This window comes from Daldinia loculata (assembly GCF_022478755.1).
Source record: "Daldinia loculata strain CBS 113971 unplaced genomic scaffold F4817scaffold_2, whole genome shotgun sequence".
Classification (NCBI taxonomy): Eukaryota; Fungi; Ascomycota; class Sordariomycetes; order Xylariales; family Hypoxylaceae; genus Daldinia; species Daldinia loculata.
In genome coordinates this window covers 84,591-102,255 of record NW_026054856.1, presented here as the reverse complement: position 1 = coordinate 102,255, position 17,665 = coordinate 84,591, and the positions used below count along the sequence as shown (strand labels likewise).

At 47.4% G+C, this 17,665-nt stretch overlaps 7 protein-coding genes across 7 annotated transcripts; 4 read left to right on the top strand and 3 right to left on the bottom strand.

Annotated features, from left to right (window-relative positions):
• Positions 1–824: 824 nt before the first annotated feature.
• Positions 825–2,242, bottom strand: F4817DRAFT_323248 (uncharacterized protein). The gene is made up of 2 exons (XM_049301489.1): positions 1,840–2,242; positions 825–1,765 (listed from the first exon to the last, which is right to left on the bottom strand). The coding sequence occupies exons 1-2, from the start codon at positions 2,134–2,136 to the stop codon at positions 1,472–1,474; spliced, it is 591 nt and encodes a 196-aa protein (XP_049163413.1). The 5' UTR covers positions 2,137–2,242; the 3' UTR covers positions 825–1,471.
• Positions 2,243–2,865: 623 nt separating this feature from the next.
• On the top strand, positions 2,866–4,522 carry F4817DRAFT_78465 (IGPD-domain-containing protein). Its single transcript, XM_049307890.1, has 4 exons — positions 2,866–2,956; positions 3,006–3,179; positions 3,325–3,716; positions 3,788–4,522. The coding sequence occupies exons 3-4, from the start codon at positions 3,440–3,442 to the stop codon at positions 4,198–4,200; spliced, it is 690 nt and encodes a 229-aa protein (XP_049163412.1). The 5' UTR covers positions 2,866–2,956; positions 3,006–3,179; positions 3,325–3,439; the 3' UTR covers positions 4,201–4,522.
• Positions 4,428–5,791, bottom strand: F4817DRAFT_78459 (uncharacterized protein). Its single transcript, XM_049307889.1, has 2 exons — positions 5,223–5,791; positions 4,428–5,170 (listed from the first exon to the last, which is right to left on the bottom strand). Exons 1-2 carry the CDS (start codon positions 5,669–5,671, stop codon positions 4,810–4,812), a joined length of 810 nt encoding a protein of 269 aa, XP_049163411.1. The 5' UTR covers positions 5,672–5,791; the 3' UTR covers positions 4,428–4,809.
• A 2,458-nt stretch (positions 5,792–8,249) lies between these two features.
• Positions 8,250–9,644, bottom strand: F4817DRAFT_323242 (kinetochore component CENP-S-domain-containing protein). The gene is made up of 3 exons (XM_049301488.1): positions 9,426–9,644; positions 9,237–9,360; positions 8,250–9,157 (listed from the first exon to the last, which is right to left on the bottom strand). Exons 1-3 carry the CDS (start codon positions 9,456–9,458, stop codon positions 8,988–8,990), a joined length of 327 nt encoding a protein of 108 aa, XP_049163410.1. The 5' UTR covers positions 9,459–9,644; the 3' UTR covers positions 8,250–8,987.
• A 39-nt stretch (positions 9,645–9,683) lies between these two features.
• Positions 9,684–10,510, top strand: F4817DRAFT_323241 (DUF1531-domain-containing protein). The gene has a single exon (XM_049301487.1). It carries the CDS (start codon positions 9,923–9,925, stop codon positions 10,394–10,396), a length of 474 nt encoding a protein of 157 aa, XP_049163409.1. The 5' UTR covers positions 9,684–9,922; the 3' UTR covers positions 10,397–10,510.
• A 586-nt stretch (positions 10,511–11,096) lies between these two features.
• On the top strand, positions 11,097–14,078 carry F4817DRAFT_78400 (ATP-dependent metallopeptidase Hfl). Its single transcript, XM_049307888.1, has 2 exons — positions 11,097–13,155; positions 13,215–14,078. Exons 1-2 carry the CDS (start codon positions 11,187–11,189, stop codon positions 14,024–14,026), a joined length of 2,781 nt encoding a protein of 926 aa, XP_049163408.1. The 5' UTR covers positions 11,097–11,186; the 3' UTR covers positions 14,027–14,078.
• Positions 14,079–14,592: 514 nt separating this feature from the next.
• On the top strand, positions 14,593–17,436 carry F4817DRAFT_78397 (HCO3 transporter family-domain-containing protein). The gene is made up of 5 exons (XM_049307887.1): positions 14,593–14,808; positions 14,880–15,286; positions 15,454–15,624; positions 15,693–16,246; positions 16,314–17,436. The coding sequence occupies exons 2-5, from the start codon at positions 14,943–14,945 to the stop codon at positions 17,252–17,254; spliced, it is 2,010 nt and encodes a 669-aa protein (XP_049163407.1). The 5' UTR covers positions 14,593–14,808; positions 14,880–14,942; the 3' UTR covers positions 17,255–17,436.
• The last annotated feature ends 229 nt before the right edge of the window (positions 17,437–17,665 follow it).

Sequence of the window (17,665 nt, the reverse complement as noted above, 5' to 3'; positions counted from 1 at the left end):
TTCGGTCTACGCCCTATTTTTGCACCGGCCCGCATACGATATACGCACTCTAGACTCGTAACAACGCGTGAGATTCGTCGCTTTATCTTTTCTGGCCTAACTAGATGATATCTAGCACCTTACGAGCGTACGTTGCTCGTGTTTCAACATCTTGTTACGTGCGAAGCTTACAATACATGTCTTCAAAATTATCCGAAAGGGGTAACTAAGTAAAGTCTTGAACAGGGTACTACATAACAATACAATTTGCATGCATCCTAAAAGAGACTGTCTCATCGAATTTTATATATAGTGTAAGTGGCTTGCCAATAATGACGCTCATGTACTATCATCTCTTACTGAAGAACCGAGTGCACGGTCAGTTTTCGATTAGCCTCAGGTCTTACAAGAAGGTATAAGCACTTGAAAACATGGTGTGCTAAATTTGACCAAGCTATCAATTCTTTTCTTACATTTGGCATTCTCTAATCAAGGAGGGTGATACTTGCTTGGGAGGGTACCACCTTACAATAAGAGTAGTTGTGATACGGGTGTTGGTTTGTATTGATGATTTGTTAAATCTCACTTTTGGACCCTAAAAAAGAAGTCGACAGCGCCCTACGGCAAGGTAAAACAGATTCTCAAATAGGCTCCCAAGTTGCTGGTAATGCGGCGTCGACCACCGGATAACAGGTCAATTAGAAACAAATATCTCGGTTCATTTAAACAACTTTAGAAAAATATCAAGAATATCAACGAGACATACTAAAAATCTAGATAATAACGATACTCTCAACCCCACAGCCGTAGTCTGTCACTAGAAAGTAATAAATCAATAAAAACATATCTATTATGACACCTACCATTCGCCCATACAATAAGCAGGCGAATAGTTATTCTTAAACTTATCTAATACTTGATTCCTTTCTAAAACATTCCAACACCTCATCGAGGCCTATTTTGAGCTTAGGTGGAAAAGCTCGTTATATTTTAGAGTTGCATTGTTCTCGAATCCACCCTCATTAAGCTCACCAATTTTATGAGCATCTACCCATACTTATCTATTTACCTATATTGACTCGCAGCTTTTGAAGCGCTTAGCTTAATTAAATCGCTACTTAGTCATTTATTAATGGACCTCTTCGCAAGCGTGCTATATAGCAGGGTCGACGACTATGTTAATCATGTTGGCGGCAGTGGAAGGCTATGCCGTCGGTTCGCATACCCTTCTAAGCTACATCCCGAGCGTAAGGCGTATGTTTGAGGAGGTAATACGATTGGGATTGGAACCATCTTCTAGTTGTATGATAAACTAACTCGAGTAGCTTGATTGGACCCATGCACATAGTAATGGCCGTATTAATTTCGTCCTAGGGGTATCACGAAAATGCTTTGATGCTAATCTTATCGATCAATGCTCGTATTTTCTCGGGGGTGGCCCGAATCAACGCCAAAACGCCGTCCAGTCATTCATATTCCCATTCAAAATCTCCTAGGCGAACGATACCCTCTTCTTCTTGGGTTTGGTGGCCTTGGTCCCAGCAGATGCGACTTCCTTGATTCCATCACCGTCGTCGTTCTCATTAGACTGCTTGGTCCTCTTTCTCTTTCTCCTCAGCGAATCCTTGGTCTCGTCGAGCTTTGCCTTTTTCTCGTCCTCCTTCTTCTCTGCCTCGACCCTTCTCGCCTCGCGGATTTCTTCCATCTGTCGGGCCTTAATCATCTTGGATTCGATCTCCCCATCCTTGTCGGCTTGGACCATGGCTAGAATCGTGTTCATGCTTTCCTATTGGCGCAGCGACACATGTTAGCATTAATTCGTTGGCTGAAATGGAATAACCACATGCGAACTGGCCGTACCTTGTCGTCTACGAAGACTTTGCCTTTCTTCTTCCCTTTAGGCTTTGTAACTCCGACCGGGGTCACCATATTCAATTCTGGAATACCCAATTCCTTCTCCGAGTAGACCCTCTTCTTTTTCTTCTTCAGTAGGTCAGGAATGTTTTTCCCTCTTACTTGCTTCGAGAGCACCGGACCCTTCCGTTTTGACTTGACGATGCCATCTGACGGACCGCCTTTTGACGATTTGCTGGAACTTATACCGGATTTGTTCGCGGCATGTTTATTTTTGACTGTTTTTGTTCTCGAAGGCGCCATTTTTACAGAAGTTCTGATGCGACGAGATGTAGCTTGAAGACTTTGGCGCGACCTGCAGATTGTAGAAATAAAATTGTACTTTTACTTATCAGCGATAAGAGATAAGCTAAGCACACAGGTAACGCAACCCACTTACTCAATTAGGAAAAAGAATTGGTTAATAAGCCGCCATCTGTTTAGTTGCGAACTCATATACCTAACTTCATCTGATAAATGTGAAGTTGAAGCCGTATGTTTATGTTTATTTTTTATCATCTAAGCACATAAATATGCCTTTTTAATGTCTATACCAAGTTGGTAAATGGTAGCTAGCTTACACACGACACACGACACACAACACACAACATGCCCAATATTCATGTCAACTTCCCGTTAACGCACGAGTCTTATTCTAGGAGAAATATTCCTCTCCTCTTATCCTGGATAGACTACCTATCCCTCATTGGCTATTCGATTTCACCGGAAGCCTCAATATTATATTGTGGGTTTCATACATGATTTAACAAATAGCTCTAGCTCCAGCGCCTCTAAGACAGAATATGCAGCTTAAGACAAGGATGGACGGCAACGTGAATCTTAAAGAATAGCACCATAATACCAAAAAGCGAAAGGCAAAAGCGGTAATCTAGCTACAAGTTGTCCGCTGCCAAACATCGGCAATTATGCTTAAAGCGTAACTTAAAGCCATGGACTTTGCTTTCAACTCAATACCCTGGTCTTCGGGACGGTCCGCTCATCGACTGTGTTCGAGTATACGACGTCGTAAAGGGCTACGTTGTTCATATTTACCTAAATAGAGCGGTATTTCCAAAAGAACAGGGTAGGCATCGAAGACCATTATTTGCCCTCGCAGGGTTTGACGCTTGTAGCTATTGGTTTTAGACATAGCCAGAGCTTACGAAGGATCTCCCGCGAAGACTCGTCGGTATATTTGAGTCCCCGAACCGGCTCCTCAAGCTTTCGAAGCTACTCCAATCAAGGTCAATAGAAATGCTAACGGAATGTTTTATTGCTTTTTTTGGTTGGCCAGAATATACGTTATAGTAGGTATGCCCCACTGATCGGCAGAAGCCTTATGGTGGCCTACAGGTGAGGTACTGTAGCGCTATAGAAAACCCTAAATCGAACCAATTAGCTTTGTCATGATTGGTCAATCGTCTGACGCTATAGCTTTCGCCTTTGCATAAGCCGATCCTCGGCGTATCAAAAAAATTACAAGTTAATACATTCTCCCCAAGTAATTGGCAACTTAGAAAACTAAGAAGTTGATTAACTCGGGAGCAAACGACACACCTAAACGAAAATGGGTTCCGAGAAAGCTACCCCGCGATGGGCGGCGTTTACCCGCGACACCAACGAGACCAAAATCCAGCTGGCTCTGAACCTCGATGGCGGGGCATTTCCTGAACATACCGACCCCCGCCTACTAACGTCCGTCGCCGAGAGCCATGCCAGTCAGTCCAGCAAATCGCAAACCATCAGCGTGAACACAGGCATCGGTTTCCTCGACCACATGCTCCACGCCCTGGCCAAGCACGCCGGCTGGAGCTTAGCCCTGGCGTGCAAGGGCGACCTCCACAGTACGAGCCCGCCCAGCAACATGACATGATGAAAGAACGAAGATCCGCTGACGAAGAATAACATCGCAAAGTCGACGATCACCATACCGCCGAGGACGTGTGCATAGCGCTTGGATACGCCTTCGCGAACGCGCTGGGCAGCGCCACGGGTCTAGCACGCTTCGGATCGGCATATGCGCCGCTCGACGAGGCGCTCTCGCGCGCCGTCATCGACCTATCGAACCGGCCGTATAGCGTCGTCGAGCTCGGGCTCAGGCGCGAGAAGATCGGCGACCTAAGCACCGAGATGATCCCGCATTGTCTGCAGAGCTTCGCCCAGGGCGCCCGCATCACACTGCACGTCGACTGCCTCCGGGGCGAGAACGATCACCATCGCGCCGAGAGCGCTTTCAAGGCCCTTGCTGTTGCGATCAAGCAGGCTACTGCTAGGATACCCGGGAAGGAGGGCGAGGTGCCGAGCACGAAGGGGACTTTGAGCGTATAGTTGCTTAATAGAACTGGTTAAACTTCTGACGATAGGCATACTTGCATGCTAGAGCCTCTATGATGATCCAGTTACCTGGTAGTTTAATATCTACTGAATTCAACCCTCTACAATAGCCTCGCATATCCCTTTCCCCCTTTCTCTTCGACATGTTATCTACATCATATACCCTCTCTGGACTCACATCTTACGTTGACACTCTTTAGATGACCTCGAATTTATACGACTATAGTTATCATTTTTCGACTTATGTCTATTCGGCAAACGATGAACATGCTTTGCTTCTTATTTAACTTCATTCTATTATATTCATACCAGCCAAGCAAAATTAATGCTGGTGGTGGCTAAGAGTCTTTACGTTACATGCGTCATAGTAGACGATTAAGAAACTCAACACGGTCATTACGATTCCGCCACAATGTTCCCAGCCATGTCTAGCAATCTCATCAGGATTCATATAAAGCAGCGAGCGACAGCATCCCATATGTCAATCCCGTGCAGGGTATCACTCCCAGTTCATACATAGGTATCGTTCTCTTAAAAGGTACCATTCCCCTCATGCCCCTCATGTTCATGAACAAACTTCTCAGTTAGAAGAGCGGTGTACGCTTAGTAACGGTAACCAGCCGGCGTAGTGTGCGCTGTCGCAGTGCCGGTCTCGGGGTACGCAACTTGACCGTCATACTGAAATTTGTTATTGTGCACCCCATTTTGCACCCCATTTTCATGACCGACAGCTGTAGTCTCGGTATTATAGCTCTGGCGCATCTGGTCTGGGTGGGTATGCTCAGGCAAGATGTTAGGGTTTGGGCTATCTACAGTCTTCTTTCGGCGGAAGAGTCCGAATATGCCTCTGCGTCCGCCGTAACCCGACGTGTAGTTGTTGGCGGGACTAGGGCCAAAACGCTGTTCCTTACGTCGGTGGCGGACGAGGACAACCTCGAGAAGCGCAGAGAAGAGGAAGAAGACACTGATATATCAATTAGTAAGTTATACGAACAACCCGGAACAAGAACACTTACACTGCTACAATCGAGACGGCCAAACAAGCAGTTTCCATCTGGCAAACTTGTCTATAAGTAGGGTGCTGATTGTCGATCAAGTCCTCAGCACGACCGGTGCCAAAAAGCGTATCGACCGTGCCGGTGCAACTGCTGGCTCCACCACGAGTAGCGCTAGCAACGTAGATGTAGGACCCGATGAAGCAGATATCCAACACAATGGCGATGAAAGAGGTGAAGGGGTGACCGGCCAGACAACATAAAAGCAGAAGCCCGAGAATGGTATAGAGCACACCGATACCCGAGATACCCTCAACGGCACGCGTCCATGTTGGTATGGGCAAATTACGGTTAGCAAGCACCGCGAGGAAGTACGAGAAGAGTGCGAGAATGAGAGCGCTGCAACCGAATTGCACGCCGCGGATGAACCATTGAACTACTTTGAGCGCGAGACCTGCTTTGGCGCCCATGATGGCGGTTGTTTGCTAATCTGTACGATCAAATCGCAGTTGTACGGAGTAGTACGTTGTGGAATGGATCGGGAATTGAGGTAAGGTGAGGTAAGGTGAGGTGAGGATGAGTAGAGTTGAGATGGAGAGCTTCCAGAGATTCCGGGGATAGGTTAGAAAAGGTCTAGACGCAAAAGATTTGTGCAGGAGTAGCAATAATATAAACCGGGGACAAAGGAGGAAGATTGAAATAATAGGTGGGTTAAGGTGAGCAAGTGTGTGTCACTTTTTCCTTTAGGCGGTCGGTCAATGAAAGAGAATTGACGTTACTCAGGATAGGTACATGGAAAAGATATCGTTTCGGGTCCCTCCACACGTTTGTACTGCAGCGGGAGGCCGATGATAGACACAGTTTTCTACTCGATCCAAAGCTTTGTACATACATGAAAATTAACGATGACGAATGCGGTCAGAGTTTATCCCAATCTGCGCCATTATAGCAGGGTACTGCCCCTCTACCCCCTCAAGAAAGCTTCTCATTCGACGATGGCCTGTCGCACTAGTGCCGATCTGCCGACGTAACGTTGGGTCCCGACAGGGATAGAGAAGGGATATCGTCGCTGATTCGCTACGAAACCAACGAAGCCACAGAATGGCGTCATAGCTTGTGGCTTTGGTAGTGGGCAGGGTTTGGCTGTCTAGCCACACTCAACAGTTAATGACGATCGTCATCCGTCTCATCCGTCGCAACAAGGAACCATCTTGGTATGTATCGAAAAGAACATCGGGTGTTTTACTAAAGGAGGATTCGCAGCATGTGAATACTCCTAGTTAAGTTAGAGTACAAAGAGGGGTTTAAAGCTCTCTTCTTAAAAATTATGGATTCGTTTTTTCCGGCTTTTATTACATGGAGGATTTGAGAATACGATTGTTCGACTTTCATTATTTTCTATGAATATTTTCGTAGGAAGTGGACCTCTGATAGCTTATCTTTAGCCCGACATTTCATAAAATTTATGTCGTTGAAGATCAATATAGATAAATATATCTATTTTACTTTTATCATCGTCGAAGCTTGAGTGGTAGCTAGTGCATTGCTGGTGTCATCAGCTTATTGACTTGGTTAATACATAATTGCAGTCGTGAGCATATGACTATTATTCATACTATTTCCAAAAATAGAAATCATATTGGACTGATGTCTATATCGACACTCTTGTAAAAGCCACTGCTTTATGTCCTCAAGTGCGAGAGTGCTACTATCGTGTCTAGTTCAGGAGTATTCCAAGGGCGTGGGTATTATATACCCAAAGCTCTAGGGCAATATCATGAATAACTGCTGTAGCAGTTACCCATGTCATTACTAAAGTTGTCTACCCGGATAAGGTGCCGTGGACGTTAGGGATAGGGATGTTTTGGGTAAATCCTTATTCACGGATCGGTACAGTATGCGTGTTGACGAGTGTGCACTCACTTATTATTCTAAGAGGTAGCTAACCTTTCCAGCATCAAACAATGAGAATGAAGGTCTGGTGCTATAAGGGGGTATATTTTATTATTATGTACTTCGTACCTTTGAGAAATAAACTCAGATGAGATGTTGAGGTTGAAAAGGGTATTGGTTTCAACTCTATAGTATGAACTCCTCAGTAACCTCAAGTATCAAGCCGGGCTCGGCTTATCTTCGTAAGCCTTTATAGCTTTTCACTCTCTAGACAATTCTATCATGTACCGCTTTGACTAACTTGGTAAAAAGATAAATTACAAGCAGACCCAATCAGTACTAAGAAGCTGAGGAAAGCGGGCTGCCACTTGATGAGTGTACCCAGGAGAGGTTCCAAAGTAAGGGATTGAGGTAGCCTTTGTCTAACTTACCAAAAATCATGATGTATAACAACATAATCTGAGCCTGTTTCTAGTTAGGCTTTAATCAGCAAGCTATTTTTGCAAGCAGTTGGTAGTTGTAATTCTTTCTCTAGCGCACTTTTCGTATTGATCTGATTGACTAATTTTGGGATGAAGTAGTAATTCCTTAAGAATCTCCTCGATTTTGCCTAGAGCGCCATGCAAGCTCAAGCTCAAGCTCAAAGGGAAGAATAGCCGCGCGCGGGGATGATCAATGGCCTACCGAGTCCATGATTTAAGATCCCGGCTCCGATGCCTTTACCAGCGCGACGGCACGATGGAATGCCTATGGGGGCCTCAACTTCTGCGCGGATGTCACGCCCTCGAGCGAGGGAGAAGTTGTCGAGATCGTAAACAGACTGTCTATCTTCAGCCTAGCAGATATAGCCGAGCTAAGTGTATGTGATTGGTGCATAGGTTAAAGCTGCCAATGTAGCGAATGCACCGTTTCTCACTACGGGAGGGCGTCACCACTATGGTACTATCACATCTGCTACGTACAAATTATCTGAGCCTGTTAATGGTAGAAGGTACATAGGTCTTTTACGCCGATTTGATCTATCCGGCTAGTACGAAGTCGGATCATTTCAATACACTTTAATCATATAATGATCAGATGCCTCAAGTTTAAATCGCCCCTTTCCTAAACATAGCAAGCATATTGCATAAACCTTATAGATATAGGTAAGGGGCACGGGAAAAGAAAGACAGATATATCTTAATCCAATGCAGGTATTTTAATAATCTTTGGCTTCTTAACAAGAATGCCCCTTCTGTAGCTACAGAAGATTGTTTTATTTTCAGTGATAATATTATATAGGGCATGTAACATGTGACTGCTGAACACAAGACCGGTCTGGCCAAAATATAAGGTATGTCTGGGATTGTGACGAGTGTTGTGCTGAGGAAGTTCCTTCTCTTATTAAAAAAAAACGCAACGTACGCCTCTAGAAGTACTCTTCGCTTACGGGGCCCATCATCCGCAAAGTAGGCGACACAGTCTGGGCGACAGAAATATCCAACAAGGTAGATCCACACGATATTGTTATGCATGATATTTCTATTAATACTGTCGTTAGTACCTATGAGAGACATTAGGCATTATCTCATTATAACAGGGACGTAATTCTGATAGACGACATGGAGAAAACTCGCGGGTATCTGTTGCGATGAAATCTAGTTCTTCTAGAAATCTGCCTATGTAGGCGTCCCCGCCGTGCCCTTCCTCTTGCTGCAATTCTCATCCCGGGTAACCGAGTAGATGATTACACAATTGCTTACTGACATCCAACCACTCATGTTAGGAGGTAAACATGTAGTTAGGTCTGATATCAAGGGATCATAGCCTAAGCACACCTCTTTATGTCTTGGGCTAATATGCGAATAAGAATTATCACTAGACCTTAACCCTTTGTGGATATAAGAGATGGTCTCATCTTTTCGATTTGCCCTTTGCCTTGGAAGCCTTTTGCTTGTCCACGAAATCTTTGATAATGGCATGGAGATCTTGATTTCGCCTGGCAAGTAAAAGGACATCGTCTGTGTTGATGGTAGTGCGTCCTGCATGGCGACTAAAGTTCTCTAGATCCAACGCAACGTTTTCTGGAATAGGTTAGTTAGCCTACCTATGTTGCTATTATGATAGAATTTAGGAATTCATGAATGTTGGTGATGATGATACCTATTTGAGCCCAGACCATCTCTGTCAAAGCGCCGATAAACTGGGGAGTGACATTTCTGTTTCTTCTCAGGGTCTCTTCGTCAACCATCTTCCCCACAGCGAACCATAGTGCAGCTTTTAGTTGCTATTAGTTATAACTACTGAGTTAGCAGATATTTCCTAGAGAATCGTTTTAGAGTGGTCTCTTACCTCTCGCACCTCTTCCTCGGAATTATCCGCCATGACCGATTATGGTGTTCCGTCTAAATTTTAGGACTTGTATAATTTTAGGGGGGAGGAATCGGCAGTTAAACGCGTCTCGGTTACGTCAGACGCGTTGGGACACTGAAAGTTTAAAGTTCTATGCAGTACACAGTAAAGTTTAGCGCTAGGTACCTATTTTATATTAGGGGACCGTGCGCGCCAAGGTTACCAAGCGGCTTTTTTTACTTTTGGATGCTTATTTCACGCGGCAAGCAGGGATTCTGAACCATTCTTATGGCTTAAAAAGTCTCACAAGCCTTGTACATTTGCATGTTTATTTGCATGTCATTTATCATTGCCCCATTACCGAATACCTTTGAGGCATTTGATAAGATATTACGCAACAATTCACCTCCCAGTTTCTTTCTTTTCCCTTTTTCTATTCTTTCGAATCGCCGAACAATCTATTTCACTACAACGAGAAAGAGAGCCATCTGCCCATCATGTCGGAACTCATAGATCTAGTCGCCCATCTATTCGATTCGATATCCGAGCTCTATACGCTGGTTAGAGACCGCTTTAGCAATAACATCGCCGAGTCATTTACGTCTATGACGGCGAAGGAATGGATTCGGCTAGTCATCATCGTTGGTGCATATGCATTATTGCGACCGTATATCATCAAACTCGGCGCCAAGCACCAAGAAAAGCAGCTCGAGAAACAATTCGCAGAAGAAGAGGCAAAGCAAGCGGAAATATCGCCTAATCAATTACGCGGCGAAGTCGGTATACCTGAGGATAGCGACGACGACGAGGAGCAAGCGGAAACCACGGCTTCGGATTGGGGAAAGAAGGCGCGGAAGCGCCAGAGGAACATGATAAAGAAGTTGCTGGATGCCGAGGAGAAGAGACTCCAAGAGCTACAAGAAGACGAAGAGGATAAGGATATTGAACAGTACCTAGTAGCAGACGACTAGGTAGTTGTACCACGTAGCAAGAGAATATCGACATGCTTCGTTATCCGTTATCCGTAGCTAGAATAGCAACAAAAAAAAACTACCTATTATTGGGCAATCGAATATTTATTGACCTCAATGTAATCGATCTAGTAGTACCTTATGGTGGTATTGTGAACCAAGCTTTGTTATTTGATATTCTATAGCTGTACTGCCAAGTATGCAGGACCCGACTGAAATGGGCTTTTTCTGTGATGCCATCTTCAAAGGATGTCTGATGACTTGAGACCTACTGTGACCTATGTAAGTATGTCCAGTAGCTTTGAATTATTTGGGTTCAGCCTGCCCGTGAAGATATCCATTTTGTGCATTTTGTGCATATTGTCTTTATGGAATAAAAGGGATGCACCGCAGGTTCTTGGTCAAAACCCCGCTACCTCCGAATGAGTCACGTGTGCTACGTAGTTGAGATAGCTTAGCTTATGAGTACTAATCTGTTTGGGGTTAATCTAGCGCAACGGAAGCTTTGAAATGATCACCCGCCGCATCTTTTTGACTGACAGAGCGAGGCGATTTCGATTTCTAACACACGATTTACCTCAGAAAACGTTAGAAATCCTTCCGGCATAAACCACTTGTTCGGTTTCAATCCATTACACTACCCGCCCGTAATATCGGCCGCTGCCGTCGCCGCTGCCGCTGCCGTATACGTCCTCATGAGATAACTCGGCTCTCAACATTTTCCTAATCTTCACGGACCCTTGATATCTCCCCCGCCTTCATCGGCCTCAAGCTTTTGGACTAGCCCGGCATGTCAAGCTTATTGCGGCGGTCGACCGGTCTTACGCGGGTCGCTAGCATTTCGCTCAGCGCCTCTGCCCGCTCTACTATACGATACTCGCGTCTGCTACCCACCTCCCAGTCTGCCTGGGCAGTCCAGCTACAGCGTTACTATTCCGAAAAGAAGCCCGAGAACTCCGACGACGGGAAAGAAACCGGTCGAAATGGGGCGCCTCGGCCAAAAAATCCAAATTCGAAGCCCCAAGTGCAGAGCTCTCGATCGCCGGGACCAACGGAGGGTGACGCGCCAGTAACACCCCGTCCTAAAAAAGATGACTCGTCCCCACTGCTCCCGGGTTGGACATACCTAACTGACGAGGAGTTTGAATTATTTAAGCAAATGTCCGATAAGGTTGGTATGGGTAATAGCAAGGTCTTGGATATTATTAAAAAAAGGGGAACACCTGAAGAGTTTCGGGATCTAGTTAGAAACTTTAAGGCGGGGGCTCCCAGCCCTGGCGATCTTGCGAGAGCATGGAAGGGTCTGCAAAAGTTCCAGGAGGCGTTGAATAATAAGGATCCCGAAAAGCTTTCTAAGGAGCGGAAATCTAGCTACTTCAACTCATCCTCCAAAAAAACTTGGAAGCAAGAGAGAAAGGAGCAGGGGCAAAAGGAGCAGGGGCAAGAAGAGCAGGGGAAAGAAGAGCAGGGGAATGACCAGCAGAGGCCCAAAGAGGGCGAGCAGGGCTTCAACGGATTCAACTCGAACAAGAAACCTCCAAGCCCTGACCCCAATCTCAACCCGATGCGAGGAAACGACTGGCTCACAATGATCGTGGGCTCGGCTATTGCGTATTGGCTTTACAATTCCTTGTTTGAAGAGAGTGGCCGGGAAATCACATGGCAAGAACTGAGGAAGAACTTCTTAGACAAGGGTCTTGTTGAAAGAATGGTTATTCAGGGCCACCGAGTCCGCGTTGAGCTTAACCGGGATGCGACCAAGGCTATGTACCCTGATTCGCCTGCGACACGTCCTGGTTTTAACTACTACTTTTCTATCGCCTCTGCTGACGCTTTTGAAAGGCGTTTGGAAGAAGCACAGAACGAACTTGGAATTCCAAGCAGCGAGAGGATTCCCGTTAGCTATGCTCCTGAAAGCCCATTATTAAACATCCTGATAGCGTTTGGTCCAACAGTATTGCTTGTCGGTCTGCTCGTCTGGGCTTCACGACGTGGTCCCGGCGGTGCTGGTGGATCTAGCGGTATCTTTGGTTTTGGAAAGAGTAAGGCGAAGCGTTTCAGCCACGAGACTGCTATCAAAGTCAAGTTTTCGGATGTAGCTGGCATGGACGAAGCCAAGCAGGAGATCATGGAGTTTGTGAGCTTCCTCAAAAAGCCAGAACGGTTCCAAAGACTTGGCGCCAAAATTCCCCGTGGTGCGATTCTTGCCGGGCCTCCTGGAACTGGTAAGACGCTGCTTGCAAAAGCCACTGCGGGTGAATCTGGAGTGCCATTCTTCAGTGTAAGCGGTTCTGAATTCGTCGAGATGTTCGTTGGTGTCGGTGCGTCTAGGGTCAGAGATCTCTTTGCTACGGCGCGAAAGCACACACCATGCATCATCTTCATTGACGAGATTGATGCCATCGGTAGGTCCCGATCGGAGGGGCAGCGGTTTGGAGGAAACGATGAGCGAGAAGCCACGCTCAACCAGATCCTCACGGAAATGGACGGTTTCAACACTACTGATCAGGTTGTTGTTCTTGCCGGTACCAACCGAGTAGACGTTTTAGATAAGGCGTTGATGCGACCTGGTCGATTTGATCGACACATCAACATTGACGCCCCGACAATGGCAGGACGGAAAGACATCTTCAAAGTGTACCTGAAGAAGATTGTGACGCATGAGGAAATCGAATATCTAAGCGGACGGCTCGCGTCTCTGACACCGGGCTTCGCTGGTGCTGATATCGCGAACTGCGTAAACGAGGCCGCGCTCATTGGTATGTTTCTTGATCTATCTCATCAAACAAACGTAGACACGATTACTAATAAGGAGTAGCTGCAAGGAACAATGCTACATCAGTTACATTACAGCACTTTGAGCAAGCTATCGAGCGTGTAATTGGCGGTCTCGAGCGCAAGTCGCTCGTGCTAGACCCGCAAGAAAAGAAGACGGTAGCTTATCATGAGGCCGGACATGCTATCTGTGGTTGGTTTTTTAGATATGCGGACCCGCTGCTCAAGGTTTCGATCATACCACGAGGTAAAGGTCTCGGATATGCGCAATACGTGCCAGGAGATGCATACCTGATGAGCTACGAGCAGTTGATGGACCGGATGGCTATGACGTTAGGCGGCCGAGTCTCGGAAGAAATCCACTTCCCTACGGTCACAACGGGAGCCAGTGACGACTTCGATAAGGTGACTCGAATGGCCACGGCTATGGTAACGCAATGGGGCATGTCGGAAAAAGTTGGGCCGCTACACTTCCGCAACGACGACAACAAGATCTACAAGCCTTTCTCCGAGGGGACAGGACAAGTCATCGACGCAGAAGTGAGACGTATTGTCGAGCAGGCGTATAAGAAGTGCAAAGACCTTTTGCTAGAGAGAAAGAAGGAAATAGGGCTTATTGCGGAGGAATTGTTAAGAAAGGAGATGCTAGTTCGGGATGATATGGTTCGGATTTTAGGTCCTCGACCGTTTAATGACAGGGACGACTTTTCTAAGTATTTCGGTGGTGATGCTAGCAAGGCGCCACCGGGGCCTCCGCCAGCACCGTCATCGCCATCGCCATCGCATCCCGATGCTCCTGAGCCCCCATCAAGCCCTGCATTGTTTAGGGAAGTTAAGAGCGAGGATGACAGGTAGCAATTGTGTATATACGACCTAATAAGCTCGGGAGGCTATTTCCGGCCAGAAGCTGTCGAGGGCTCTCGTCATGATATATGATGACACGAAGCTCCCAACTCATCCTATGTATATTTAAATAATGATAAGAAGGGAAAAAAAAGGGGGCGTGCCACCCCGCCGCGGTCTGCATATACTGTACAATAGTAGATAGAAGTCTCACAATCGCAAGACACACTGGACTGAAGTTCAGATGTAAGAAGACAAAGTAGAGTTTCGTAGACGACGCCGATGATGGCATTCCTCATTTGCCCACAAGAGTTTCAATTTCCCGCCCAGACGACCCCCCGGCCCCGGATGCAGCCAGCGACCAGCGGCCTCAGGAACACTTTTCTCGCCCGCTTAATCCCCCCAGTCTCTCTGTGGGGAAGCGGCTCGGCAGCATGAAAACTAACCCAATAATTGTAAGCCCTTTAAAAAATATACACTATATATAAAAAACAATACACCGCCGGTCTAGGCTAATTAACTGATATTTCCTAATAGTAGCTGTTTATTCATCGGCCTATTTCTATTCGCGTCTGGATCGGTATCATCCAATCTAACGCGTGTAATAGATATGTTGTCGTTTGGACTCGAATTCATATTCTGGTTTAGCTAACAAATCTATTGTTGCTGCTTTGCCTCTTTCATTGAGCTAGGTTCTAGGGACGTATTGATTTATCGGCTCTATCTACCTAACCTAACTTATACACCCAAGTTAAGGGGGCTAGGTGCATATACGCATATACATCTTGGTGAAGGCAGGTATTTATTACCACCTAAATACCTATTTTATATACTAGTATACTAGTTATACTAATAACGTCTTAAGTCTTAGCGGTGTCTGTTACAGACTTGTCATCAACTAGAATCAGGATATTCCGCCTCGTGCGCCATGTCGCGGACCGCAGACTCGCTGACCCTGCCGACGGCGATGCATTCCCCTGGAGGCGGCCACGGCGGGACGGCCGAGTCCGGAACTGGAGCTAACCCGTCGCCGAGCGCCAGGATCCGGCAATGGACGAGTTCCCTGCTGACATCGTCGCGTAATGCCTCTGGCCGCGGCGATAATGACGCGGAACAGCGCGCGGCGTATACGCCTGATAGCTGGTGGAAGATCCATCTCTTCCGCGGCATGGTCAACGACGTGCGCCGCCGGGTGCCGTATTATTGGAGCGACTGGCGCGACGCGTGGGATTATCGCGTTGTGCCGTCGACGATTTATATGTATTTTGCTAAGTATGTGTGTCCCCGAACCCTTTCCTTTCTTTAGAACTGGAAAAGTTGATTGGCGCCCGCTTCTGTACTTGTGTCTTGAAATCGAAGAATGTGCGTGTGTGTGTGTGTGTGTGTGTGTGTGAGAGAGAGAGAGAGAGAGAGAGAGATTAACACCACGTCCCTTCTAGTATCCTGCCCGCTCTGGCCTTCTCGCTGGATATGTTCACCAAGACAAATATGCAGTACGGCGTGAATGAGGTGCTGCTGGCGTCGGTGCTCGGCGCTGTGGTGTTTGCTATACTGGCTTGTCAGCCGTTGGTTATCGTGGGAGTTACGGGTCCTATTACGGTGTTTAATTAGTACGTCTACTCCTGGATTATGTCCTTACATTCTACATAGCATCCCGAGACCTGACTGTAGGGGCTAGTACCGTCTACGATATCATGTCACCCACTGGGACTAACTACCTGGCGTTCATGTGTTGGATCGGACTCTGGTCGCTTGGGTTCCATTGGATCCTCGCCGTTACGAATTCGTGCAACTGGTTGCGATATGTGACGCGGTTCCCGTGCGATATCTTCGGGTTCTACGTCGCTTTTATCTACTTGCAAAAGGGCATTCAGGTACTCGAGCGCTTCGGCGATGGGTCACCCTTCTATCTATCTATCATGGTGGCTCTGCTCGTCTTCATGGTCGCGTATGCGTGCGGTGAGCTAGGTGGTAGTCCTCTGTTCCGCCACCCCGTTCGTGTCTTTCTTAAGGACTACGGTACACCGCTCACTGTTATCTTCTTCACTGGCTTCGTGCACTTTGGCCGCATGAAGAATGTTGAGCTTGAGAAGCTCCCTACTAGTGCGGCTTTCTTCCCTACCGCGGATAGGGACTGGCTGGTTCATTTCTGGGATATCTCGGTTGGCGATGTGTTTATTGCTATACCCTTCGCTATATTACTCACTATCCTATTCTATTTTGACCATAATGGTGAGTTCTAAGTATAATGGGTCGAGCGAGTTTTCTAACTTGGGAAATATACTGACATGATGACTAGTGTCGTCGCTTATCGCACAAGGGACCGAGTTCCCTCTACGTAAACCTGCGGGCTTCCACTGGGACTTGTTCCTACTAGGCCTCACCACAGGTGTTGCAGGTATCCTTGGACTGCCTTTTCCGAATGGACTAATCCCCCAGGCACCATTCCACACCGAATCCCTGTGCGTGACCAAGCTGGAGGCAGACACTGAGGAAAACGGCGAGGCGAAAGGCCACTACGTTCTCAAGCGGACGCACGTGGTCGAGCAACGAGTTTCGAATCTAGCACAGGGTCTCCTAACCCTCGGCACCATGACAGGCCCTCTCCTCGTCGTCTTACACTTGATCCCGCAAGCCGTTCTCGCCGGCCTGTTCTTCATCATGGGGTACCAGGCTCTCGAAGGCAACGGCATCACAGCTAAACTACTCTTCCTACTCCGCGACCACGCCCTAACTCCCGGTGGCCACCCTCTCGCGGGAATCCCGCGCCGCGCTGCAGTATGGACCTTCGTTGCCGTCGAACTCGTCGCTTTCGGCGCCACATTCGCCATCACGCAGACGGTCGCAGCCGTCGGTTTCCCCGTCGTCATTCTCGCGCTGATCCCGGTCCGCGCACTCGTCCTGCCCCGCGTCTTCACGCCCCACGAGCTTGCCATCTTGGACGCGCCGACCGCTAGCCCGTTTACCATGGAGAGCGTGGGCGGCTCGTACGCTGCGCCCGCTGATGCTATTGATGCCTCCTCGGGCGTCCAGGAAGGTGTTTGTAATAGTGTTGGTACGGGCGTCTTCGGGGAAACGACGGAAAGCGAGCCGAGGGGAAAGAGCGGGGAGGTGCTTGCGGAGGAGGGCCGGGGGCAGACGGTCGAGGAGCCGGGGGCGCGCGATGAGATTGAGATGAGTCGGTTGGGCGTCAGTAGGAGGGGACAGGCTAGTAGGAGCGCGGGGCACGAGGAGAGTTAGTATAGCGGAAGTTTAAGTAGGGGGTCGTGCAAGTAGATGTAGGTAGGTAGTTTGGGTATTTCGGGTGGGGGTTTTGGGACGTATAGAGGAGAGGCATCGAAGAGACTAAGGATATATTCCTTTTTTAATCTAACGTGGCTAGATAGATTTCGAATAGACGTATATGATTTTATCAGAATGAATCGTGATTTGGAACTGGATATAGTCTTGAATGTATAGAGTAATGGTAGCATCGCGCGAAGCAAGACGTTAAAGGCCTTGGGAGGCGGTGAGTTGGGTTGTCCCGTTGCCTCCGTGATACGGGCAAGGAGGAAGAAATATGGTTGAGTTATCGGATTCTCGCTGGTAGTATAATGATCGGATAACGGTAGTTTTATTTGACGGTCGAACCTTTGGATAGAGCAAGACGCC

Excerpts from the sequence above, each read along its gene's own strand:
- F4817DRAFT_323248 (XM_049301489.1), bottom strand. The coding sequence starts at position 2,136 with ATGGCGCCTTCGAGAACAAAAACAGTCAAAAATAAACATGCCGCGAAC. Across the intron at positions 1,766-1,839 it reads AAGTCTTCGTAGACGACAAG|GAAAGCATGAACACGATTCT; the intron begins GTACGGCCAGTT and ends CTGCGCCAATAG.
- F4817DRAFT_78465 (XM_049307890.1), top strand. The coding sequence starts at position 3,440 with ATGGGTTCCGAGAAAGCTACCCCGCGATGGGCGGCGTTTACCCGCGAC. Across the intron at positions 3,717-3,787 it reads GTGCAAGGGCGACCTCCACA|TCGACGATCACCATACCGCC; the intron begins GTACGAGCCCGC and ends AACATCGCAAAG.
- F4817DRAFT_78459 (XM_049307889.1), bottom strand. The coding sequence starts at position 5,671 with ATGGGCGCCAAAGCAGGTCTCGCGCTCAAAGTAGTTCAATGGTTCATC. Across the intron at positions 5,171-5,222 it reads GCCGTCTCGATTGTAGCAGT|TGTCTTCTTCCTCTTCTCTG; the intron begins GTAAGTGTTCTT and ends TTGATATATCAG.
- F4817DRAFT_323242 (XM_049301488.1), bottom strand. The coding sequence starts at position 9,458 with ATGGCGGATAATTCCGAGGAAGAGGTGCGAGAG. Across the intron at positions 9,361-9,425 it reads CCGAGGAAGAGGTGCGAGAG|CAACTAAAAGCTGCACTATG; the intron begins GTAAGAGACCAC and ends TATAACTAATAG. Across the intron at positions 9,158-9,236 it reads GATGGTCTGGGCTCAAATAG|AAAACGTTGCGTTGGATCTA; the intron begins GTATCATCATCA and ends AACCTATTCCAG.
- F4817DRAFT_323241 (XM_049301487.1), top strand. The coding sequence starts at position 9,923 with ATGTCGGAACTCATAGATCTAGTCGCCCATCTATTCGATTCGATATCC.
- F4817DRAFT_78400 (XM_049307888.1), top strand. The coding sequence starts at position 11,187 with ATGTCAAGCTTATTGCGGCGGTCGACCGGTCTTACGCGGGTCGCTAGC. Across the intron at positions 13,156-13,214 it reads AAACGAGGCCGCGCTCATTG|CTGCAAGGAACAATGCTACA; the intron begins GTATGTTTCTTG and ends AATAAGGAGTAG.
- F4817DRAFT_78397 (XM_049307887.1), top strand. The coding sequence starts at position 14,943 with ATGTCGCGGACCGCAGACTCGCTGACCCTGCCGACGGCGATGCATTCC. Across the intron at positions 15,287-15,453 it reads ATTTATATGTATTTTGCTAA|TATCCTGCCCGCTCTGGCCT; the intron begins GTATGTGTGTCC and ends CGTCCCTTCTAG. Across the intron at positions 15,625-15,692 it reads CCTATTACGGTGTTTAATTA|TACCGTCTACGATATCATGT; the intron begins GTACGTCTACTC and ends TGTAGGGGCTAG.